Genomic DNA, 26190 nt, shown 5'->3' with positions numbered 1-26190 from the left:
CTGTTCAGATCGTGTCTTTGCTAGTAAGAATTGCATGAGGAGCTAAAAATACTGAAATTACTTACTTGGTGAAGCTGAAATGAAAAGCAGTGCTCTCTGCAACTTCTGTACCCACCCTGGAGGCGTATTCTGTGCGTGGCCAGCCTATCTTCTCTTAAGACAGTCTTTAGGAGGAGGGTACTGCAGCCACATCTCAGAGGGTTAAGTGCTTCCTGCTCATTCAACCAAGCGGGAACTTCCCTCCAGACAATGCAGCAGCTTTCAGTAGCTTCTCCATTTTGCTGTAGCATTAGTCCATGTGCTACTAGAGTAGGCGCCCTGAGACTAAGAACAGTTACTGAGCTAAAATAGTAAGAAAAGCCCACAAAGCTGTAGGGTGAATTTGTTTTCCACCACTTTTCACTGAGGCACATTCATGCTCTACACCATAGTAATTTTTGACAATGGGATCCAGACTCCCGGGTCACTTAGTGTTTCTAAAACCACTCCTAAAATAGGTAAACTGAAAGTGGAGGAGACTGTCCTGAAGGAGTAACCTTCAGAAAAGCAGCACTTGAGGAAATTTGTGTTATTTCCGTGTGCACCTGAAAGTATCGTGGTCTGTCAGCCTGGTCTGTCTTCAAAACTGGGTTAAATGCTATAATTGGTATCCTGTGACTTCAGTTAAAGAAAGTTAGAAGCGCGGGTTTTACTTTGTTGTGTAGACGTCTTTATAGGAAGGCTCTTGCCAATTATTTTGTTTAAAGAGCCATTAAAAGCATTTTACATGTGCTCAGAGCTGTAGGTGGGCTTAGTTTAAAATATTGCGAACTAGTTTAAAAGGAGAACAGTGATGGGTTTAAAAACAACATAAAAAACAGACAAAAGAAGAAATCCAGCCGCCTTTCCCTCTTTTTCATTCTTGTGTTTATTTTGACTAGTCTTGTTCGTGTTATTACCCGGTGCATGGTAATGCTTACAGAATGATGAAAGACTAAAAGAAAATGAGTTTATTTTGGAAAGAATAAAAGTGGACATGAAAAATTTGTTCTTTTACTTCTCTTGATACATCTCCCAAGATTGTGTCCAGTGATGGAGTGCTTGAGAGCTAGAGAAGAAGGGTCAGGTGAAGACTAAGATATGTGACTGTATCCCGGTAGTTTTTCATTTCACTTCTTGTCCAAACTACCATCTTTTCTTATGTTTTCTAATTTGTTTGCTTTTTATCTTGCATGAATACTTTCTGAGAGTTCTTGCTTTCTCACACTTGGTTTGGAAGCTGTTGCAGGGGAGGTCCCATGTGTTCTGTAGGAATCTAAAATATTAAAAGAGGCTGTCAGGTTCGATTCTTTGTTTCTTTACTAAGAAGAGAGTAGCTGCAGGATGGGCTTGGCAGTCAAAAGTTCAACTGTGTCAGGAGCCTGAAATCTTTATTAATTTAACTACCTATGTTTAGGGGCCTACATGTGAAAGCATGAATCTAGCTATAATGATAGTCTCTAGAGAAGCTTAGATTACAGCTCTGAAACTCGTGATTTCTATGCCTGCTGAGCTGAAAATGGTTAATTTCTGTTTGTGTTTCTTTACAGATTGAATATTTACTTAAAAAACTCACTGAAGCAATGGGAGCAGGCTGGCAGCAAGAGCAGTTTGACCATTATAAGATTGCTCTCAACACCAGTCGAGAAGGTCTTTCTGCATGGGAGCTGATTGATCTCATCGGAAGTGGGCAGTTCAGTAAAGGGATGGACCGACAGACGGTGTCCATGGCAATCAATGAAGTCTTTAATGAGCTCATATTAGATGTACTCAAACAGGTAAGAACCACAGAGAACTAATGTTTTAAAGCAGAAGAATTTATTGAATAATTGGAAAATGTTCAACTTGTACTGAAATTTCTTAACCTGATTGAAAATGAGCAGGGGGAAATCAGGTAAATTACTTATAAGGCTTCTTTAATATGGGTTTATTTTTATAAAAGAGAAATTGTGCTGCGGTTCAGGTTGCTGTAATTGTGGCAGTATTATGAATGAGTTGCTTGTTGGGAGAGTTTGTTTTTAGAAAGTAAAAGGAGTGTACTCTGACTTGAAATACAGCCTTTTATGTACTCGTATCAGCTGCTTGTTAGCTGACAATAGCTGCAACTCACAATCAGTTCTTAAACTGGTGAAAGCTCTTCAATCTTTGAAAATGCTTTTTTTCTAGTTTCAGTTATGTTGTAGCAAATATGAGTTGTGCTGATGGTAACCTCTGTATGCAAACAAGGGGTTCTGGACAAAGGGATTGCTCCAGCTGAAAGGTCTGCTTCTAAGTTCATAGAATCATAGAATGGTTTGGATTGGAAAGGACCTTGAAGATCATTGAGTTCCAACCCCCCTGCCATAGGCAGGGACACCTCCCACTAGACCAGGTTGCCCAAGGCCATGTCCAGCCTGGCCTTGAACACCTCCAGGGATGGGGCCTCAACAACCTTTCTGGGCAACCTGTTCCAGTGCCTCACCACCCTCAAAGTGAAAGACTTCTTCCTAATGTTTAATCTGAACCTGCCCTCTTCCAGTTTAAAGCCATTCCCCCTCATCCTATCGCTACACGCCCTAGTAAAAAGTTGCCCCATTTCAAGAGGGCAAAAAGGTGTAGAAGAGCTCCAGAGCTCTCTCCCTTCTTGTTCTGTGTAGCGGGCTACGTGACAGACAACTTACCTGTACTCAAACACAAGAAGTCACAGTAGTCTTTATGTTCTTAGCAAACTTCAGTTTCTTCAGATTTTCAGTGGCTGGATTATCAGTTTAGGAATGGCTTTAAAAACTGCATTTCCTTCATGGGAAGTATAAATATCACAGGGACTTGAGGGTTCACAGCAGAGCTTACCTAGAGAGCTATTTAAAATTGACTCTCACCTGACAGTGGGTTTTTTTCATCTTTGATTTTTTGGCTTCTTGGTGAGGAGAGAAACAAAGGCTTTCTTGGCAGGCTTTCCTAAGCTGTTCTGAAGAAATCATCAGAAGGTCTTGGCACAGGAAATTCTTTCAGAATATCCACAGAACAATGCAAAAGTCTATTTTTGTTAACTGCTGGTTGCCTGTGAGAGCTGGGGACGCACACACACTCTGTGTCTGTTGAGGTGTCGAGGGCAAAATGAAGTCATTCTGCTGTTTAATACCATGAAAATAAAATAACCAGTGTCAGGTCAGTCCTTCCACTTGAAACTTGTGAGGAAATCAGATTTCTTTTCAGTTTTGATACTGCATTGTGCCTCTTCTTCCCCCCTCTTTGCCCCCCCCCCCTTTTTTTTTTTTTTTTTTACTGTCTCCTTTCTTTCCTCTCTTGGTGGCTGGGCCTCATTCTCAAGGATGTCTGAGTGCCTTTGAATGGTTCCTTGACACTTAAAAATAGTTTGTGTCAAGATTTGGCCCAGCGCCTCCCGGACAGTCACTGGCCTAATGGAGAACAGAGTTCCCTGTGTGTCTTACAGACATCTGGTTCAGTCACAGCTTGTACCCTGATACCTGTTTATTTGTTTGTCCTGTTTATTGCAGTATATGATTACTTCAAGGTATTAATTATTGACATATTGTATTGTAACCAAGTGTTGTACTGTCCTTTTTATTATATACTTATCCTGGTTCTCCAAGGCTTATGGTGGATAGCAATGATAATTAAATTTGTGATATTTAGTTTTCTGAAAGCTGTGTCCTTCATGTGATAGTTGGTGTGAAAAGATCCCCAGGAGCTATCAGTGGGCTCTTGGAAGATGAGAGGCAGCTGATGGACTGAAATAACAAGTAAAGATTTTGCAGAAATTTGAGGGGAAAATATCAGAATTACTTGGCTTTGAAAGCCAATTCAGTATATCAGGAAGGGGAAAAACACCTGGTTATGACTTAGACTGTGCAAGGCATGAAAGAGTGAAGCTGCGGGAGTCCTTCACACACCCTTGCGACCACCCAGACCTCAGGCCCGAGCATGGAGGCGGCAAACAAAGCCATGTCTCAGCGCATTCCTGTTTAGGAGAAGGGGGTGGGATGGCACAGGGGAATAGGCACGGCCTTGGCTGTGGCCACCTTTATCTGTCTAGAAAAGCTGAGCACAGATAAGCTGCATGTGTAGGGGGGTTGGTTTTTTTTTTGTTTAGTTTCTTTAGTTTTTTTTAAACAAAAGAGCTTCTCCAGCTGTCCTGAATTTTTCTTCCCCTTAGGCATGTACAGAAAGACACCTTTGACTTAAATATACCACAGCATATCTATTTGTTTGCTTGTATCCAAAATTGCTATACCTAAAAGCCAGTACAGAAAAAATGTTCCTTGGTCTCCTTTCCAACTTTTCCATCCTCTTGATTTGTAATACTTTGAATACAGCGCTTTCTGTATGGCGTATTCATAGCTATATTGGTGAAGGTGTTCCAGTTTCATCTGTGGCTTGACTTCTTTCTGAAGTTAGAAGTCAGACAAAAGTATGTAACTAATTAGGGAATACGGTTTCAGAAATGGCAGGTATAGCTGAAATACTGGCAAACTTTGAAACTCTAGATTAAGAACTGACTAGGTCAGAGCAGTGCCCCTGATAAGATCACTAAAAATCAAACGCCTGAAAGAATGACCAATTATTATATCATTCTCTGTGCACCCTTTTCCATGAGATGGTCTTTGAGTTGCCGTAAGCATGCTGGATGATGTATAATAGGGTTACTATTATAACTGCACTTAGTATTCCTGCTTATATTTTAGATATGTTAATATTCAATAGAGGCTGACTTGGATGATTTGCTCATGATGACAGTCCTATTTATTGTCATTACAGAAGATTATAATTTTTATTCTTTTATTTGTATAAAGCTCAGTGGCAAAGTATAGGCTTCTCGTCCTTCTTTTGAAATAGTCTTGTTAAGGCTTACAAATGTTTTTCTTATATAGGAAGTTGAGTTGATCATCTTTCAAGGAAAATAGAATACTGTGAGCGAAATCTTGGCATTGTTAAAAATGAGGTACAACTATTCCTTTAAGGGAAAATCCAGTCTTCACCAGTGTTCCCATATCCCATTCAATAAAGATGCCAGGAGTATGGTTCTGTTATCAGTTTCTCATTGAAGTATCCTGTATGAGATCGCTTCTTCAATGGGGTGCAGCTAAATGAGTGTGTTGGCAGGGTAGAGCCACTCTCGGGACAAAGGTGCTTCTGCTTTGTCCCTGGGAATGTCCCATAACAGGCTGGATTTACAGTGCATAGATGCAGGCATCCACACGGGACTGATTTTTAATAACAGCTGTCATTAAAGTATTGCAGGTGAGTCTTAGCAATGGCAAACGTCGCTGCTTGACTGAAGATAATTAAATAGTAAAGGTCACCAAGGAGGACCGATGAGTCATGATAATGGCTTGATAATGACATAATAATGATAAGTGTTCAGTTCTTCAGATAACTCAGTTACCTAAAAACTGGATACAAGAACAGGGAGTAGTTTCTCATGGGCTAAACAATTAGCGGTGTGCTGGTATTAGGAGCGGAAGCGTGTAGGTGAAGTATTCAGGGCCTTGAGCTAACTTTTCTGGGTGCTCTATTGGGCCTTTAAGCCACATAACCAAAAGACCAGGTGGTTCAACAGAGGCCGGGCATTTCAGCTGATGTGTTGCTTTTTACAGGGCTATATGTTGAAAAAAGGTCACAAAAGGAAAAATTGGACGGAACGATGGTTTGTGCTAAAACCCAATATTATTTCCTACTATGTAAGTGAAGATTTAAAGGACAAGAAGGGAGACATCATACTGGATGGCAACTGTTGTGTAGAGGTAAAAAAAACCCAAGCCACCAAAAGCTATGAATATCTCTAAAGATAAGAATTAATCCTTTTTTTTTTTGTGTCCTGATATCTTTCATTAATGGACCTTTTTTTTTTTTTTACTTTATATATAACAGTTTATAAACACCCTTTTAATAAAAGGTATTTAGTGCCGGTATTTGTGGCTCTGTAACAGATAACTGCGTACATGGGGCTTGACAATGTAACTTAGATTTCAGTGTTTGCTAGGCTAATCCTTTTGTTACCCATTCTAGGCCTTGCCTGACAAAGATGGAAAGAAATGCCTTTTTCTCATAAAATGTCTTGATAAAAGCTTTGAGATCAGTGCCTCTGATAAAAAGAAGAAGCAGGAGTGGATTCAAGGTGAGGTTTCAAAAATCTTAGTTATGTGAAAGTTAAGGTAAGCTGAAGTCTTACAGCTGTGCTTTGCTCAAATTTTAAAATCTTGGTCTTGTGATTTTTGACGTCTGTTTTGGGCAGATTGAAAGGATTTTTAAGGAGCCTGAGACTCAGGAAGAACTAAGGATCCATGTAAGGGGAATTGTTTCTGTCATTTAGGTGCCTCATTTTAGGCAGCCATAACCAAAATTAAATGGATATTATTATTTTCTTTTTCTGTATTGGCTGTACTTTTAGGGATGGGGAAGGGATGGCGGAATACATTGTAAAATGTTGCTTTTGGGGAGAAAGGGAAAGCTTGTTTATTTCAGCATCATAAAATACTGGCTTTGCTTTTACAGTTTTGCTTGAGGTAGTATGGTTTGATAAGCTGAGGATAAGGCTGGGAACTGGGGCTTCCTTTTCTATTCCCATGGAGAAGGTACTCCTGTGAGACCTTCCCAGATATGTGCTGAGTGATAGTCACACTCCTCTTCTGTGGAGTGAGGTAAAGCCACTGTTGCCAATGGTATTGAAGTATGTACAACATTTAAATATTTGGAGCTATGTGCTTTCATTTGTACTTCCCTCTTTACCTGAAGCATGTGTATAATTGCACCAAAGTCAGATGTATGACGAATGATTACTTGGTTCCGAAAGGAGATTTTTTTTCACAGTTGTAGTTGGTGAATAAAATATAAAAATCATCTGGCACTCCTCAGCTTTGCTCTCTGAATATTTTCTCACTGAATATAAGTGAATGAGAGCTACTGTCTTACTGGGAGAAAGTTTTCCCTTGGAGTATCAGTAAGAATAAAGTATTTAAGGTTGGTTCTAGGGAATTGAGTGATATATATGTTAAATAACATCTTACCGCTTGATAAGAGTCACTGAATCTAGGTTGTAAGAAATCTTGAAGTGTTGGAGGGTGTTTTTTGCAGCTAGGCATACAAGTGACTTGTATGTCCACGGCCCCTTAGAAGTCAATATTGAAATTGGCATAATGCACTGGAATTGCCGGACCTTATCCTTGTGGCACACAGGCAATACTGAAAGCCAAGTGGCTCTCTCTTTTGGTTTGTGTTGACAGCTAGCCTGATGAGAATTAGGAGAACTGACAACAGTTATTTCAGATTTAAAAGTACATTAAGACAGACCCCAACAAACAACACAACGCCACAAGTAATTATTCACTGAGGCTATCCAGAAAGTTTAGTATTTTCCTTCACTGATGTTCTCTTCTCCCTTTGTCTTGCTCTTTTCCAGCCATACAGACCACTGTAAACCTGCTGAGAGCGGGGAGCCCTCCACCCCACAAAGAAGCACGCCAAAAACGAAAAGAGTTGCGCCAGAAGCTGTTAGCTGAGCAAGAAGAGCTGGAGCGGCAGATGAAAGAACTGCAAACGGCCAACGAGAACAAGCAGAAGGAACTGGAGACCGTGCGAAAGGTGAGAGTGGGAGCTGCTAACCTTCAAGCTTAAAGCTTAATCTCTGTGGTCGAGCTGAGCTTCTTGAAGTATAATTAGGCATCTATTTCCTGTTCAGGTGTTCAGACATATTGAGCAAACCCCTCTAGAGGAGGTGAGCTGGTGTCGGCATCAGCCCCCTGAGCAAGAGATCTGCTGGTTGAGCCTGCAGTAACTCCTTCTGCACTGGCTGCAGCAGTTCCTAAGGACTGTTCAGCAGGCGCGGGGTAACTTGCATGGCCCTGCCCTGTCCCCTGTAGTCATGAGGGTATTGCCAAGCTAGTGTAGAAGAAAGCCCCAGCTGAGTGGATGGTGTTAGGGGACTGGAGAATCTAGTATTTTCAGTTACTTGTGGGTTTTTTGGTTTTTCTTTTCTTCTGTCAGAAGTGTCTGTCAAACTTGGGGCTTTCCATTAAGATATTCTTACGTAGTTTTCCAAAGTTATGTTATGTGAATTGTATGTGTGGGGGAGCTCTTCACACAGACGTAGTTTCCAGAGATACAAATTCAATTTACAAAGATTCCAAAGGTGCAAAGTGATTTTTGTGAGTATGTATAGACATAATTTGATTAGTTTGGGAGAGATTTATAGAGCTGAGACATATAGCAACCATTTATAAACTGTTCAAATGCATCTTCCTTGTACATGCTGGATTGACTTCTAAAAGCTTGAGACTTGGCCTAGAAATCTTTGCACATTAGCAGAAGACTTGCTGAATACATTCTTTTCCTTGTAGACAGCTTTTTAGTCTGGCGGCTGGCAGGAGGCACCGAGGTGCCTTTGCTGTGGCTGCACGCTCTAACAGTAGATTGAGCGTGCTGATGGAGCTTTGTACTTTGGAACAACTGGTACCTCTGCACTAGTTCTCCCCAGAGACTTGATAACCATCCAGATACACTTTCTATCTTTCTTTTTAAAGACTTACAAGAAGAGTTACTATGGCTTTTACTGCCATGATACCTTTTAATGAGGAGCGTGCCTTGGTAATAGCTCAGAATGCCGTCAAATGCCTCCCTCCCCACTGCTGCCTAACATTTCAGCTGCTGAGTCCCTGCTGCTAGAGCAGTCCGATCTTTGCTCTGTGCTTAGTCTAAAACTCTGTTGTTCACTACCTTCCTAAATTAATTTGCTTTTTTTTGCATTCCCATTAGGACAAGTCTGCATCATTGCTTGAGTTTTCGTAAGTGAAAAACACTAACTAATTTTAGCCCTCAGTTAGAAAAAAACTTAAATGATCTTGGGGGGGAGGGGGGGGCTATAAATATAGTAAGAGCATGTTAAAGGTGCCGAATCTAGAAAGCAAATAAAATCATCCAAAAATGTATCTTTTTTTAAGTCTTGTCATTAAGTCACAATTTGTGGTGAGGAGAAATTTGTCTTTTTTTAATTAACCTTGCACTGACAGTATTGATGTGGGTATTATTCTGTTTGCCTTAAATGGAGCCTGACGGTGGAAAACCATTTTAAAATTTATTTTTAGCACCTATATTTTACCATGTGTTTAAGATTCAGAATGCAAAATATGCTTTAAAGGGTAGCCTGTGTTACCTGCAAGTTACTGGTAAGTAGTATACCTGTTAACAGAAATCATAGGATTTCTGTGTTGAGTTTACTTTATGGAGAAAAAGTTAGGGGGTAAGACAACATGAGAGCAACCCCAAAGCAGCAGTAGGATGTTGACAGGCTCCAGGGAGTTTTGTAGAAATCACAATGGGTAAACTGAAAAGAGTTGTGGCAAGAAGCACCTTTGGAAGTGGACTGGATTAAAATGACTTCTCAAGGAAAGTAGTTTAGTCTCCGACATGAGCTACTACACTTTGACTAAGTGGAATTAGTGGGGTGGTACTGTGTTGGAGGAACTTGAAGTGTTTGATTAGTTAGAAAAATAGTCTTCAAGGAAAAAGCTTTATAAACGGTTCAGGAAGCTGAATTGTTCTGAAAAGCTTAGAGTTAGATTGGCTCCCGATGGCAGTGAGCCACCACTTATGCAGCATCTACCAAAGTGCACTCTGTGACTGATAGCTCTTGAAGTAGAAAATTTCCAAAGAATAAGCGTCTTTGTCTAAAGTAGTGTTTTTTTCATATTTTTAATGGAATTTTGAGGTACAGAGTTTGAACCAACAGAAAGGTAAGTTTTCTTACCAAGAGAGCATGTGCAAGACTTGTGCACCCTTTTCGGTTTCAATTTGGGGTCTTGCATGGGATTCGGAGACTCTGTGTTAACTAACCCCTGCTGGAATGGTGTGTTCCTGTTGATTCCCCCCTCCCTCCCCACCCCCAATATTTGGGACTTCTCCCTAAACTGCATGGTTGTTGCCAGTAACCTTACCTGCCAGGAATCAATGATGTCCTCTGACATGAATTAGGCAGGAAGTTGCTGATAAAGAGTGCACAATGTTTTTTCTTGTTGAGCTCTCTGGCAAAAGCCTAGCACCCACCCTTGCCTGTGACTCTGCACGTTCGCCCTCTCAACTCAGTATTGGCAATGTTTGTTTAATTTTGAAGTGGGGAAGGAAATCAAGGGAAAATTTCACTTAAATAGGCATCTTGGATTTGACTACAATTACATGCTTTTAAATGTTCTGGCAGGGGAAGAATACTACTTCTAACAGACTGGCATCCTTTAAGCCTTTCAAAGGGGAGCAATTCTGTACTGTCTTCTACAGCTTAAAACCAGAAACTAGGAGCCTTCTGCTTCCCTTCTTCCTATCTATTTCAGATTAGAGTGATATCACAAGCACTTACAGGTATGAAAGTTTTAGCTTGGCAGTTTTAAGCATTTAGGTATCTCACTAGTTCATCTAGGTTGTGTGAAGGAAGGTGGTTTAAATGTGGTACCTTCCAAAAATACTAAAGAAGATGGGTGTCCCATGCTTCCTGAAGGTCTGCGGAAGCAGTTTCGCCATCCTAGTGTGTTACAAAACATGTAGAAGGGTGCTTGCTTTATGTTTCCTCTGAACCATTGGATAAGTTTCTTAGGAAAATTCTGTGAAAGAATTGTTTTGTTTTCAGCATTGGTAAAGTTTTGGCTGGTACTTGTACATTTCTAACCTTCCGTGCATTCTACAAATACATGTTATTGAAATCCTGATGAAAGGAAAAACTGGGAAGACTATATTTTATTTGTGAAATCAAGATGCCAAAAAAAAAAAATAAGTTGCACAAAGGTGTGAAGGTACCAGCAGCTGTCTCCAGGCCTTAGCTCTGACTAGGCTAATTTTCCCCCTATTTTCAAGTGATGATTATCGACTAGAATTTTATTTACCTTACATGGCAATTTAGGGGATGTTAAAGGGATATGATTCACAATAGCACAATCACTTATTATAGTCAAAGTTAATGGCACTTCTGCTTTCCCATGGCAATTTTCGTGTTTCTCACTTCTGTTTCTGTATGAACGCTATGCATGCTGACATGTTTTCACTGTTGGAACTCCTGCGTAGTCCTGCCTGGGATGTGGTTTTCCATAATAGTTTTCTATCCCATGTGAGATAGAGAAGGAAATATAGCGATTTCTGTCAGTTGTGCAAAGTAGCACTCAAAGGAAACTTGGAGGAAGTCTGATAATTGACTTTTCATTGGTGAATTCAAAATTGTCTTGCAAGTAACAAGATTAAAAATTACGTTTAGAGATTGAGAATAGCCTCAGACATTTAAAAAAAAAAAAGGTGGTGCCTTAATGATGTTGAAGGTTTCTTCCATTTTTGTTAAAACCAAAAATTGTTAAATAAAATTCTATTCCCTCCAAATGTTTTCGTTTTGACAAATTGTTTTTTCCTTCTTTTCTTCCCCCCCACCCCTTGCCCTTCTCTTGCAGCAACTGGAAGCAGCAGCTGCTCGTGCTGCTGAGGAAGAAAAGAAAAGACTTCAGACTCAAGTTGAATTACAAGATCGCTTCAGTTTGGAGCTGGAGAGAGAAAAAATGGTGAGTGATGCATGTGTTTGTTTTGCTACAATTACATAGCATGAGCAATGCGTTCAGCAATGACTTCCCTCGCAGGCAGTCACTGAAGGGATCCTGCAGATTTTGCAGGAGGCTGGAGAATGCAACCCTCATTGCGTTTATTAGAGATGTAGGAATAAAATATTTTTACAAGTGAATTCAAATACTGGAACAGCTTGCGTACAATTGGTATAGCATTCGAAGCCTAAATATTATTGGAAAATGGGAAAAATTTGACTTTGAAGGATAAGTGCAGACTGAAGTTATCCTTGTAGTTTTCAAAGATACATAAGTGCACACAGTGCTGCTTTATGGGCTGAGTGTGAATTCCTGAATGCGATCACTTTCTGGGTCAGTGGGATTTAGGTTAGCTGAGGGAAAGCAGACTGCAGAGCAGTGGAGCGGGACATGCCATCCTAGCACACTTGACAGAAAGCTGACTTCAGGAGCTGTGCTTATCTTCTGTGAAGTACACGTTATGTATTGCTAAATGCTGAGGTTTTGGTGCTTTATCCCAACTCGGTCCAAAGCCAGCTGACTGCTGTTGTCCCCAGCACAGTGATGTAGAAACAGTATAGTTAAACCAGACTGACCTTTGTGTCTGGGCACTCCACAAGCTTTCTCTTCCTTCAGTTTAGTGTGTGTCTGTAAACTAAGTGACAAGTTCAAACTGGTTGAAGTTACATGTGAAAATCCTGTGCTGCATGAAGTAGGGCAATGTAAGTAACCTGTATTTTTTAATTTATTTTTTTTAATGCTCTTAGTTACACATCTACAAATCTAGACTCAATTTTACCAGTTTTGCTCTGCAGGCAGCAGGAAAAGGGTTGTCTCTGAAAACGTTATCCAAAGGAAGTGTGGATAATTTTAAAAATCGGAAACCTGAGTTGAATGGTAGCTCATACATGTCCTCAATTTATGCTGCTAGGTAAGACAAAAAATGGAAGAGCAGGTTGCTCAGAAATCATCTGAACTGGAACAGTATTTACAGAGAGTACGTGAACTGGAAGAAATGTATAAACAGCTACAGGAAGCTTTGGAAGATGAGAAGCAGGCACGTCAAGATGAAGAGACTGTAAGGAAACTTCAAGCCAGGTGTGGCTTTGACCTAGTAGAAATGTATTTCAGTTCCCCACTCCCTCTCACAATAATAAGTAGCTGTGCCATACTATTATAGATTGTTTCCATTTTGGACATGCTGCTGGAAAGGGGGACTAGTTGAAGTCCAAACACAGGATAGATTTTATTTTTTTTTCCTTAAGCTATGAAGGCTAAAGCTGGTATTTATGATTTTTTTTAAATATGTTTGATTAGCCCTTAGCAGTGGGAGCACTTGGCAATTTCAGAAAAGCAGGTGCACTTATTTTTCTATCATGTGTTGTGCATGTCAACAGTCGAAAAACTGAGATCACTCTGTACAGACTTTTCAATTGTGTATTTTATAAAGCAGTAACTGTAAATATGACTTTCTGCTGTATTTTTCACAGGTTTAAATTGTAATTGATAAGGGGTTGAATCTCCTCTTACTCACATGGGCTCTTTTTAGTGTGGTTTATTTCTTCACTTATTCAGTCCTCCTAAGACAATTAAGATGGCTTGTGCATACTTGTTTCTTCTGTGGTTTTCAGTGTTGTGTATTTGCATTATTGACTAAATTTTCTGAATAGCCCTTTGTAGCAGTCAGACTGCTTACACTGCTGGCATGATTTTCAGCTTTACGCTGAAGACAGGCCGAGAAGCAATAACTTTGTCCTGGCTTCCCAATCTTTTATTTTCTTTTTAATAAAAAAAAAAAAGGAAAGAAGAAAATTAGCTTGGCTTCCCTGTATGTATGCTACATAATGTGTACAGCTTACTTTAAAGTGCAGTTAACATCGCAATCCCCATTGCAGATTACTGGAAGAGGAGTCAGCAAAGAGAGCTGAACTGGAAAAATGGCACTTGCAGCAGCAACAGACCATTCAGATGACAGAAGCAGAGAAACAAGAGCTAGAAAACCAGAGAATGATAAAGGAACAGGCTCTTCAGGTTGCTATGCAGCAACTGGAACAACTTGAACTGGAAAGGAAGGAGGCCCTTGAGCAATATGAGGTGAGCTGTTCATCAAACTGTCTACTTAGCCAGGTACTCAGTAGTTCATCAATATCATGCTGCTTTAAGGATTAGTATGGCACAAAAATTACAGTGACAGGTAGGATAGTTGTGTTGCGTTTTTGGTTTTTTTTTGGCCTAGACCAGTGGATATGTTTGAAGAAGAGGACACATTTCAGAGACACCACCTCCATTCTTCTTTTGCCCCAATTCGCACACAAGCCAGCTCAGTCATATCCTGAAATACTCCGTATACTTTTGTCTTCTACTGTAGCCTATCTGCTTAGGCAGTCCCATTGCTGTCATAACTAAATGCCCTATGCTTTTGAATTAGTTATTATTCTTTTAATGTTTTGGTGATGTGACGGGGCAATATTGTCTTCTACAGATAAAAAAATCAGTGTGCTACTGCAGGCCCTTGGTCCTCATAAAGTTATTTAAGCGCTGAACTGATGTCAAGGAGAGCCAGGAATTAGCTCAGACTCTCCATGTGCAGCAGTACCTTGCATCCCAAATACCAGGCCTGTTCTCTGCTCACTGGGTGTTTTTGGTGAAGGTCAGTACCTGTATTCATGGAAGAAATAAGAGTCAGAATCCAGCAAGTACACGGTCTGAAGTGCTGCGTACTTTCTAGGGCTAGGGAGGTGTTGATCCTGTGTGTATTTAGGTCAGGAAACAAAACACGACTGGATTTCTGTTTAACTAGGGAGTGTGTTTATGCTGTCTCTGTGCCGTTGAGGTTAGCTCTGTGAAGGACAAGCTAGTGAGCTGTCTTGGCTGGCGCAGAATACAAATACTGCAGTGACTGCAAGCAAGGGCCCTGGTGGGGTAGTTCTGGCCACTTTACAGCTTGCATGTTGATGTTACGTCTAACACCATCGTTAGATTGTTTTTGGCTAATGCTTGACTTTTTTTTAGATGACATCTCAGGCTTTTTGTATATGAAGCATCATTTACTACTCTTGCTGAAGTAAATTGCTGAATCTAATAGACATAAAAAGACCCTAACCGAAAAACCAACCAACCAAAAATAAAATCCACAAAACAAATAATGGAGTACATCACTGTGATAGTTGACTCATTATTTTAGAAATAATTAAACGTTCTGACTTACCATTTGGAATTAGCCAAAGACCAGTTTAGACTGAAGAATACCTCTTTCTTGCTTGGGTGTAACAGCAGCGGTCATTTTTGCAGCTTACATTTTATGATTTCTGATAGTGAGAGAGACCCACTAGCTGGTCTTAGTTTGGAACAGAAAATGCATCTTTCTGTTTTGAAACTGCAGTTTATGCTTTCAGTCTTCATGAAGACTAACCCTACTTATGCGCAGCTACAGAATCTTGTAAAACCTAGTTATTTTTGGATTCTGGTTTGACAGCTTACTTTTTTACAGCTAGTGATGATTAAATTACTCAGGGTGGTTAGAAATGAAGTTCTCCTTTCTACACTTAAATGGAGTGCCGGCTTAATTAGTGTGGTTCTGTCTTCGGGTTTAAAAGGATGTTTTTTTTCTTTTTATACAAACAGAGTAAAGTTGTTCTTGTTTTCAAGTGGGCTGTATCTTATTTCAGGAGGTTAAGAAAAAGTTGGAAACGGCAGCTAATAACACCAAGAGTTGGAAAGATAAAGTAGCTCATCATGAGGGATTAATTCGACTAATAGAGCCTGGTAAGTTATTAACAGAAAAGTTATAAAAAATAGGTATTCTTTCTGTCTCATACTTAGATCACCTAGTGAGGCACTGACGTCTGCCTCTTCCTGTAGCGTATTGGTTTCACGGTAGCCTATAAATATCACATTTGCGAGAACTGCTGATAACTTTCAAGTCTTTACCTCTACTGGCCCTATATTATAAAAAGTTTTTAAATTATTATTGTTTGTTTCTTTATGTAAAACAAATCAAGGATCAACCTGAACACTGCATGGTTTGGGTTTTTAATGCAGTTAGTGTAAGTGCTAATTGCCAAAAACATGAAGTAAAGATAGCTAAAATATTTGACTTGGGGGAACAGTTTTATTTCCTGCCTTTACAGTGTGCCAGCCCTGAGGAAAGTGGCTTTGTAATGCAGTGCTGGAAGGGTCGCTTTCCTTGAAGGACATCTCTAAAGGCAAGAAGGAGAGGGGTTTACTAAGATACAACTGTTTGGGGTGCAGGAGGAAAGCAGGAGACAAGGATGCAAAAGACTGCAGCAGTTGACAACTCCTATTAAGCACCTTCACTGACAGTGTCCCAGGTGTTCCTTCCTCCTTGGCGAGGCAGGGCCTCGGGTCACCTTTGAGAGGGTTTCTGGTCATAGAAGAGACAGCACTTACCAAATCATCCTGTGGCGACGCTCGGCCTGTCCCACTGATGGTGGGTGAGCGATGTCCCTGTCAGAAACACCTGTTTCAAGTATTGTACTCTCTATTCCAGGCTCCAAGAATCCTCACTTAATCACAAACTGGGGCCCGGCCGCCTTCACTGAAGCTGAACTCGAGCAAAGACAAAAGAGCTGGAAAGGGAAAAAAGGCACTTCTGAGTAACGACAGTAGCTGATGTATCGTTCATGAATAGAAGCCCGTCTTCGTTCATTCTGCTTTGCACAGAGCAGCTTCTCGCTTATAAAGATCTTAGTTTGCTCAGCAGGTTGGGCTTTTCTACGAAGGAAATACTGTTTACCACATAGAAGTGTCTACTCAGAGCTCATTAATTATAATATGTGGTGTCTGACAGTACTTGCTGTTTTCCCTCATGTTTCCAGAAATTCTGTTCTTTTATAAAAAACTTCTCAACTGAAGATTTTTATTTAAATGTAGCTTGTGACAGAGTTGTTTCCATACTGGCCAGTAACACTCTGACAGCATCTAACCAATCACGCAGTGTCACTTTCATTAGAAAAAGTGAGGGAAGCAATTGTTTCACTGGTTCAGTAATAAGTTGAACCCAGGATAAATCAATCCTGGAGGTTCTGTCCAACTCTGAGATAGAGCATTACCTTTCCTTCCATTGAGTCTCCTTTTAGTTTTGCTCTGTCTGTTGCTCTTTGCACGGTGCTTAGTGCTCAGATACGTTCTTCCTTAGCGAGGGTGGACTGGCATCACTGGGTACCTGCTGGCTGGTCGGATTTTGTGTCCGGCGTTCCTCTGTTTGCAGGAAACCAAACAAAAGAACTGGAAATAGGCATGTACAAAATACTGCTGTAAAAAACATTTGGAAAAAGTAGTCATGCAAGATTATTCTTGTACTGTCTCATACTTGCGAAGTGCTAAAAAAAAATGTGAGAGTTCTCTTCATAGTTTTAAAGATGCACAGTTTTGACTTGCAGATTTCTGGAGCAAATGAATGGAAGATGGTAGCACGTACAGGCCAAATACCATCTGCGTCAAGGCTACGTTTGTGCAAGAAATCTGATTATAACATACTGCTATTTTAGATGCAGCACTTCTGTCTTATTCTTAATTGGAGGCCAGATTAAAAAAAAAATGCAAGAGAAAAACTAAATTTGACCTTTTTGTTTTAGATAGAAATGATAAACATGTAGTAATACTACTTTAGAAGAAATTAATTCCTGTCAGTAAAATAATTTCAGCATTTCTAGTACCAAGGCTTCCCAAAGAACCTACTGCTCTGCCTCCAAATTCTCTCCAGGGACAAAGCCAGTTGTTCCTTTTCCCTACAGAAACAGAAATAAGTCTGTGATTCTGCTTTGTAGATCTCCCACGCCAGACAAGAAGTAAGTAAAATAGTATTTTTCCTAACTGTACAGACATTTTGAGAACTGAGTCCCCTCTCCTGAAGAGTAGGTGTCCATTGGTGTGGCTTGTTAGTCAGCTTTGCCCTTTGTATGTACACCAAACACGGACATCCATCTCTTAGCACCTGCTTTTTAGTTCAGCTGAATGTTAAATTATTTTTAGTTATTAAGAAGCGAATGTTTCAGACGGATAACCAGTGCATTTGTGTACGGCATTGTGATACTTGGATCTCAGAAGAGCAGAAGCTGTACAGAAGTGATCTTCAGATTTGGAAGTCGATAGCATTTAATTTGCCTAACTAAGACTCATTCAAATACTGAATCTTCTCAGACATTTATTCTCCAGTTATATTTTTATACTAATTGAAATCTTAAGTGTTTCAGTAAATGGAGTGCTGATTAGAATGGCTGGAAAATCCAGGATCTTCCTATTTGTATTTACTGTACAGGAAAGCAGTAGTTCCTTAAGCTTGCTAACGAGGCATTTTTAAAATTGATTATGTTTACAGAAGAAATGTGAAAAAAACTGTACTAGAAATACTAATGTATACATTGTTAAACTTTGCTATAGGAGACGGAACAGTATTTATAAATACCAAACATCTTTTATGTGGAGAGCAGAAGGTGTATTGGGGCTAAACTTGTTTAATTTTTCTAACAGTCTTTATTTTGGACAAATGTTGTTTTTTAAGAACACCAAATGCTGCATGTTTTCATATTTTTTACTGTTCTTTAGAATTGGCTATTTAATAAAGTAATACAAAGTCATTTATGTTTCTGAATTTATTAATGTCTTTTTGCCTGGGTTTCTTTTGGGTTACTGGAGTTCAGAATCCAGTAGCTGTTGTGTGGAAGTATTACTGTGATGGAAGAAATACACTGTTAATGGTCTGATCAACGCAATTTGGATTAAAGCCATAATAAAGGCAGTGGTCACACAGATAATACATTATAATTTATCTAAACAGCACCACTTCTCTTACACCTTGCATTCAGTATTCTTACACTGTATTCAGTACACCTTGATACAGTATAATGATGCTCAGCTATTACAAAGAGCATTGCTCAATAACCGTATTTTGAGGGTGCAGTTTAGCTGTTTTCTGAAGCAAAAAGCGTGCCAGCTGGGAAATGAATTGATACAGCAGTTGCACGTCAAGGCTTAGAGTGCTAGCCCTGGGCTGAGGGCACACCTGCTCCTACCAGCACATTAATGGGGAGCATGTCTGCTGAGTACAGGTACAGCCCTTCATTAAAATGTCATCTGCATACCTCTGCCTTGAGTAATTTATTTCTTAGTCTTCGTTAGAAGAGGCAATGAGACAAGTCACCCCTTTTAGCTTTGTTGTCCCAATTGCTCTGACAAATTAAGAAAATTGTGCAAAGTGTAGCACAGTAAAAGTGGGGGAAGAGGTTGGTTTAAAAATTAGCCAATTGCATTTTGAGCAAAACATACCACGTTAGAGTAAGTCCATTAAAGCTACACTAAATGCACTGTGAGTCAGAATCACCACATCTCACAAAACAGTGCAGCATGGAAAACTGCACCCCTGGTGTGGTATCATTTCCAGTGAGCCCAAGGGTTACAGCACTCTTGCTTCAAGAAACCAATGAGACTGCGAAGGGTGAGGCTATCCTCAACGAAACGCGATGCTGTGGATGTCTCTGTTCTGTCCGGAGAAGTCTTGCAACATTGTGCCTTCAATACATGCCAGGCTTACCTATGCAGAGGCCACTGGAAAGCTGCGTCTGCTGGTCTTGAACCCTCAGGAGGATGCACTGGAGGGCTCAATCCAATTCAGGTTTACCTGCTGCTGATGGTGGAACAGTCCTACAAACCGCTAGCACAATACCATGCTTTTATCTCCTAAAACCGGAGGTTTTTTGGCCCTATGACCATTTTATGGAGCTGATTTATGAGACGTGCACTTATACATTCCCAAACTGTAGCAGGCCAGTTTCCAGCAACTCACATTACTTCTGTTTTGCGGTCCTGCATGAACAGCTACAAAAGCAAAGCCTATATGGGAAAGCAACAGTGTGTTAGAACAAGCTGTGTATCCTGGGGCGGGGGGGGGGAACAGCAGGAGCCACACCACCCGTTTCAGTGAAAAAGTGAACTGAAAATAACTGCTCTGATTTTTATCTCAAATATGTGAAGCAGTTAAGTAAACAATTTTTGAGCAAACCAGTGCACAGCCAGGAATGGGGATCTCCGTAAGGTCTTTTAGCTGCTTCGAGGACAGAGGTCATTATTTGTTCATACAGTAAAGGCCACAGAAGTGAGGCATTATAATGTGCCATAAAGTTGTCACTGCTAATAGAACGAAAATCTCCCGCAACAGTAGCAAGACTTTAATTCCCCCACTCATCAATTAGGGACTTTCCAACTCTGCCTACCGTATGCTGGTTATTGGTAATTGTGGATCTCTCTCTCTCCTTTTTTTTTTTTTTTTTTTTAATACCTTTCCACGTCGGAGTGGGAGCCCCCCCTGGCCCTCCCCCGGCGTCTCCCCGCCCGGCTGCACCCGCTGCGACCTCGTCCCGGGGCGGGTGGGCGGCAGAGGCAGGAACAAAAGCCGGGGCCGGGCTCATCTCTGGGCTCCAGCTGCCATCTGGTGGTGGATCAGGCTTCAAGCGCCCCAGCTTGCCTTATTAACGGGTTTTACCTTGTGAACTTGTCCCGAGACAATGAAAAACACCCTTCAGCTTCATTCCCCTTCAACTACTGCAACAGCCACTTACAAGAGAGAAGTACAGTGACGTACAAAGGCTGGAAAAATGTTAAAGTGAACCAGGTCTCCTGCTGCATTACGATTACCTCACTGCCGGCATTGTAGCATGTTATCACCCTTGAGTTCATGAGCCAGTTCGGTTCTTCCTTTATCTCCGCTCAATATATCTGGTCCCAGAGATGTCCCATGAACCTAGGAAAAAGGATTTTACAACACGAGCGTTACCACTGGCCTAGGAGCAATTTATGCTCAGAGCCTTGACTCTAATTCAGGTATATTTATAAAAAAAAGCACAGCAACCCACTGTACCACAGAAGGACAACGTGTACAGTCAGATACATCATCCAGCAAGCTCTCAGCTGCAGCACAAAGCTTGGGCTGCCATACACCTTTCCTAATGGGAGTGAAGCAGGGCAAGGAAAAATGTATGTGTAAGGAAGGTTACTTACCTGTAAATAGTGTTTTCCCAGGTGCCTCGTGTACATGCCTCCTTTATGCTTCACCCCCACCTCCTTCTCCCTCCTCCTACTGAGAAGTGTTCATTGACTTGCAGGATAAAAAAGCCCCGAGGCTGCAGGAGTGGAGCTGAGAGAAGGAAGTGAAACGTGCCAGCTCACACGTACTCCCCTTTTGGGAGCAGGACGCAGACTCATCCCTTCAAGTTGCAAGGAGATGAGGGGAAGAAAAAGAACAACAAAAAAGAAAAGAATAAAAAAATTAGACGAGCCTGTGATTTGAAACCCTTTCGGGCTCCCTGCCTGGCAGGGTGAGCAGCCATACAGACATCATGTCTTGAGGACTCCTGTTAGTGCTAATGTGGCCGTGAGTTTCAAAGTAAAATGCAAACAGAAAGTTTGTGCCACTACAAGACTTTAGAGACTATCATGACTTTCATACGTTGCGTACGAAAGTACTTGGAAATGCCAGGGAAGCGAAAGTGTAGAAAAGCACCGTTTTATGAACTGGCTTTCTGTGTACGTCAATAGAACACATCCTTCAAAAAATGGCAAGGCCAGTGCTTGTTTTAACACTCAAGATGAAAAGAAAAGGTTTGGAACAAGGTAACTGCTTCTCACGTCCAAAAGAAATTAAAATTGGAACAGTATGATGCAAAACAACACATAAATATACCCTGAAAAGTCTTGAGAGGGAGATTTAATGAGGCAGTTTAACATCTACATGCACAATTCCAGAAAGACCACTTGACGAGAGCCCCTCTGCTCCCTTCTTTCTGATATTTTAGTCTAATTGACAGAGATAATGTAAAAGGATATGAGCAGCTGGCCAGCCGAAAGCCCATGACAGACTGGGCAGAATGTTGACAAAAGGAAAAAAAAATAAAAATCACAAACCCCAGAACAATTGCACTCACTTTTCCCCATTGGACATTATTTCAAATTCCTTAATAAATAAAACAAGCACACAAAAAAATAACCCTTTCTACATTAGTCAGCATGCTCATTGCTCACATCGCTCTTCTGCCTACCAAAGGAACTTGCTCTAGCACCAGCTTTACACACTGTTATTAATATCATTGATAATTAATAGAGCAACGTGTCACAGCTACAGCAACCAAACAGCTGTTACAGGATTCAGGCCTAATGTCTTTGTGCAAATGGTCACCTACCATTATTCCTGTTGTCATCTATTTTCTGAGCGCACGACAGCGATTTGCTCAGGCAATGCAGATTTCAGCACAGGGAACCTACCATGGTGTTTGTGAGGACATTCGAGAGAGATTCACGCAGGTCTGTGTTGGCTGCTCTTGCCCACAGTTGCCCAAGGTGTCCGTGTCCTTTCACCTAACTTGACCAGCAAGTCTAATTTGAACATGTTAGTATCTCAGATGGGATTAAAAACTCAAGCATTGACACGAGACAGTTTCAAAAGCCACCTGGGCTTCCTTGGTGTTGACATTTATTAGCTGTTTCAATGCCTACCAGAGCATGGGGATTTCTCTTTCCACTCCAAAGAGGCTTGTGCAGCTCAGCCCTCACTCTGTGCAAATGCTGAGGAAGCCCAGGGCCTCTGGGGTGTTGGTTCCTTGGTCCTGACTGAAAAAGAAAAACAAAAAAACACTTAAAAAACTATTTAAGGTCAGACTGTACTTAGACACCTTTCGAAAGTCCCTCTCATGGCATAGCTGGGACTGAAATTTTGCATTTGGAGCAGTCTGAAGCTGTGTTTTCCCAACCCTTTCCTTTGCCAGCCACGCATTGGGCCGTTCAGTTCTTTTTCAAGCCATGAAGCTGACCACCATGTCTGCCTGCGAGGGAGGAGCATGCCCCATTTCACAGCCGGGCTTTCTCCTCTGCCAGAAAGACTGTGTTGGCCCTGGGCTGTTTTTTTATGAAAAGGTGGGAAATTATGGGGGGGGGGGGGCACGTCTAGCTCACACACAGGTCGCCCCAAATAGCTGAGTGGTGTGCTGGGGCCCAGGCATTCAGTGTGGGGCTGCTTCCTGTGGGGATGGAGATGGCATCTTTTGCATTTGCCATTTTGCTTTAGCATAGCCATTGCCTGCCTGTGAGGGTTGCACAGTGCCCAAGGGGGTCGCTGCTGGCCCATGCAGCATCCTGAGGAGATGGCTGGCCAGGAACAACCATCAGCCCACGTCTGGTCTCGCAGCGTAGCTGTACGTGGCCCCACTTGCAAAAGAAACTTGCCTGCCCGTGCTCCCACACGCTCCTTTCACTGTCACCATTACAGATGGCAAGAGCCAAACCCACAATCGCTCTCAGGCCACCTCCAGCCAGCAAATCCTCCCCACCAGCAGAAGAAAATCCAGAGCATACATTCCTTGAAATCATATTGCCAAGGGCTGGGCAGCCAAGGGCTGAGCGCAAGCGTGGGGCGCAGTACGAGAACCAGCTTGGCGGAACAGCGCACCAAAGGAAAAGGGAAAAAGAAAACCACACTGGGTGCCAAACACCCTCCTTGGGCCAGGCCGCTCCCCAGAATTTCTGCTGTCTCTGCAGAGTGTGGACCGGTCCTGCAAAGCTTTGAAGACAGCTCTGTCTCTGCCTCCCCTCCTCACCCTGCTCTGACCAGTCACTCACTCCTGCTGGTGTCCCTGCGACCCAGCTGACAGCGCACCAGTCAGCAGGCATTTACCACCCGCCAAATCAGATGTGCTCTGTGGCTGCAGACCGGTGCAGCTATTTTAGCGGAAAGCTGCCAGGTGAGCGCTGGGCCCAGGGCAGGGCGCACAGAGCCCACGCCACCTCCAGGCGAGTGGTGCTGCATGACCACTTGCTGCTTTTCCAGTTTTCCGTTCTTTTCTCATTTTTATCTCACCCCTCCTGATGAGCCCCGACTCCCTACATGCCGACACAGGGCGAGAAGACTGACACGATTTTTCCAAAGCCCCCGGCTAGTTCTGGGACCCGCAGCACAGGACTCTGCCAGCTCCTGCCCCGGCAGGCCGGCCAGGCAGCAGCAGCTGCTCCCCCAGAGACGGGGAGAACAATAAGAAATACCAGATCTGCCGCAGGAATGCGGGAGATACCGTGGCGGGGGGCCCTGGTGAGTCTGGGCAGGGTTTGCTCACGGCTTGGATGTAGACCAGAGGTTGCCACTTCAACCGCCCTGTCGTCGGGCCGGGGTGACTTGGGGGGTGCGTTGTGGGGCCCTGTCCCGCCGTGGCCCCTGACACCAGATGGCAGCCGGACACCGCCGCACGGCCCTCCGAAACCGCTCACGGGAGCAAAGCCTCTCCTCGGCAAGCTTGTAATTAATCACATCTGCGGATCCTGTTTTGAAAGGCAGCTTCACACAGATGCGGTACTACATGGGTTTTTTACAGCTGAGTCGGTAGCACGCTCGGAGCTGCGTCACTCGTGTACGTGCAGCAACACACTGCTACTGCAGGCGGAAAAACCCACTCTTCCTATGCAAGGAAAGCACACGTAACCACCAAACCAAAACCTTTTCTTTGGGTTTGGATGACTTATCTCACCAAAGAAAAGTAAAAAGGGCGAGGGACCAGGCAGCTTACGAACGACAAGGCTGTCAGCATACCCAGTCATCACAGCTTGGTGGGCTTCCACCTAACTGCAAAGGCTGAGCAGCAGCGATGCAGCTCACCCCCTCGTGTGCTCTGGGCACACTGGTTACCCCGATTTGTTCAGGTGACTGAAACCAGGGTCTGCACCCACAGCTGCAAAGGCCTGACGCTAATTTGAGAGTCATACAGTTACTCTGTTGGGTAACATTTTCCCTCAATGACTTACGAACTTTAATCCAATTTTGAAATGTAGGGGAGGCTAAGTTGGATTACATGAGCTTAACTGCTCATGTCATAAACTCTTGAGAAGTGGGACTGGAGGTTTTTTCCTCCAGGAAACCTTTTGTTGGCCCACAAAATCCTTGTTTTTTTTTCTTAGCTCAGACACCAAAAATAAATCAAAGACACCGTGATGCCTGCAGGGTATTTGTTTCTCCATAGGAACGTGAACCTGGTGGTTTAGTTTAAGAGAGACTAAGCTAATTTTCACATTTTCTACATTCCTTTTTTTCCTGATATATCAAGATCGACAGGTTTGAACTGTTGTTTTAATGAAAACCTACTACTCCTGAGAGGGTTTCCTGTTTTAGAAAGATGATATTTCAGAGCTACAAAATTCCAAACCATTTGACTTGCTATCACCTTCGTCAGGTCCCTTAAGCTCCTTATGCCTCAGTTGCCCATTGATGAAATGTGAGTGATATTTACCCATTAAAAAAGCACGCAGACATCTTCAAAACACTCAGCTGTCCCTAAAAAGAGAGCTCTCTAAGCAATACCATGATAAACTGAAATTGTGCCCACAAAGTGCAAATCAGAGATTGCTGTGTGAGGCCTTGGAAATGGCCATGTGTACCCGGGCAACCCCTGCACAACAAGAGCCCCCACGGCACCATCCCCTGCCAGCCTCTCGCAGGGGCACCTCCAGTGCCTCCACCGTTATGCACGATCCCTGGTGGCCAGAAAATCTCCTCTGAGCTCTTGGGTAACAACCACAAATTGAAGCAGTCTTTAGCTCTCTAATTAACTGGAGCTAAGTCACCACGTAGCTACCCCCAAAGTGTCATGAAAATTAAGCTCATAGTCATAAAGTCATGCTGCTCTCCAGCCAAGCCCTCTTTCATCATCTCTAATTCAGGATGCTGAATCAATCCCAGGTAGGTTTTCCCTTCCATTGTGCATGTGGAGCCCCAGAAACATCCTGGAGTAAATCTAAACATGACTGACCTGGACACTGCACCTCTGGACAGTTTTCAGAGCTTCAGCTCTACAACTCAGAGCAACAAGTTTTGCAGATCGGTGCAAATCACTTGTTGAAGGCTTGAGTGTTTGCATTAAACTTGCAAGTACAACAGGACTCCCTGAATATGTTTTTGGTCTTGGAAACTGATCTTCAGCTCCCAGTTTTGTTAATACTGCAGTCCAAAATGTTTTCTTTGCTGTTTTTTTTTTTTTTCTTGTCTACTAAGGGCAATTAGGATTTTCCAACTGTTCTAGCACTTTAGAAGCTCTAATATGTAAAAATGCTTTCTTGTGTTACAAAAGTTTCTCTGAATAGTAAAATGCATTACAAAGGGGAGGGAGTCAGTCCCTTGTACACTGCTTGGGCTGCTCTCCTGGCAGAAAATGACCACTGGCAGCTTGCAAGGCATGGAAAAAAAGACTTATCGCCCAGATCCTGGAAACACAGTCAAAGCTGCCTTAGCTGGGCAAATCGGCACTGATTTCTCAGCACTAGTCCCTGGAGGTAGAGGTCTGCTGACGTCAAGGCTGTCATCTTATTGCAGGGCTCCCAGCCCTCGAAACATTTTATCTGCAAGCCCTAGTCCAGCCCACTGCACAGAAAAGCTCTTCAAACGCTTCTGATAGGGACTGCTGGGACATGAGAATGTTGAGTGCTCTTGATGCCTCCCCACTCACCTGCTCCAACTGTGCAGCAGCGTGTTTTAGGGAATCTCTGAAATACGCACTTTGAGAAGCCAGATGCTCTCCTGTTTCACTCAGAAATCCTCCTGCAACATCACTGCTTCCTGTGTGAATGCCTCTTTTAAAGCCAGGTT

The 26190-nt window shown here is 42.3% G+C and overlaps 1 protein-coding gene and 1 long non-coding RNA gene across 2 annotated transcripts in view; one reads left to right on the top strand and one right to left on the bottom strand.

The window, feature by feature from the left end:
- The window catches only part of SWAP70 (switching B cell complex subunit SWAP70), a 41479-nt gene extending 23328 nt beyond the window's left edge, over positions 1–18151 (top strand). The window contains exons 4-12 of the mRNA XM_082485545.1: positions 1569–1796; positions 5616–5762; positions 6028–6136; positions 7418–7599; positions 11436–11543; positions 12490–12656; positions 13454–13652; positions 15227–15323; positions 16069–18151. Of these exons, the coding sequence (XP_082341671.1) occupies positions 1569–1796; positions 5616–5762; positions 6028–6136; positions 7418–7599; positions 11436–11543; positions 12490–12656; positions 13454–13652; positions 15227–15323; positions 16069–16178 (1347 nt within the window). The 3' untranslated portion in view covers positions 16179–18151. The remainder of the gene's footprint in view (positions 1–1568; positions 1797–5615; positions 5763–6027; positions 6137–7417; positions 7600–11435; positions 11544–12489; positions 12657–13453; positions 13653–15226; positions 15324–16068) is intronic.
- On the bottom strand, positions 3049–16018 carry LOC309673693. Its single transcript, XR_014269334.1, has 3 exons — positions 15969–16018; positions 14155–14216; positions 3049–3128 (listed from the first exon to the last, which is right to left on the bottom strand). It is a non-coding gene; the product is annotated as an uncharacterized lncRNA (long non-coding RNA).
- Positions 18152–26190: the final 8039 nt, after the last annotated feature.

The sequence above is a fragment of the Vanellus vanellus genome (assembly GCF_965231255.1).
Source record: "Vanellus vanellus genome assembly, chromosome: 6".
NCBI lineage: Eukaryota > Metazoa > Chordata > Aves > Charadriiformes > Charadriidae > Vanellus > Vanellus vanellus.
This window is presented reverse-complemented; position numbering and strand designations above follow the sequence as displayed.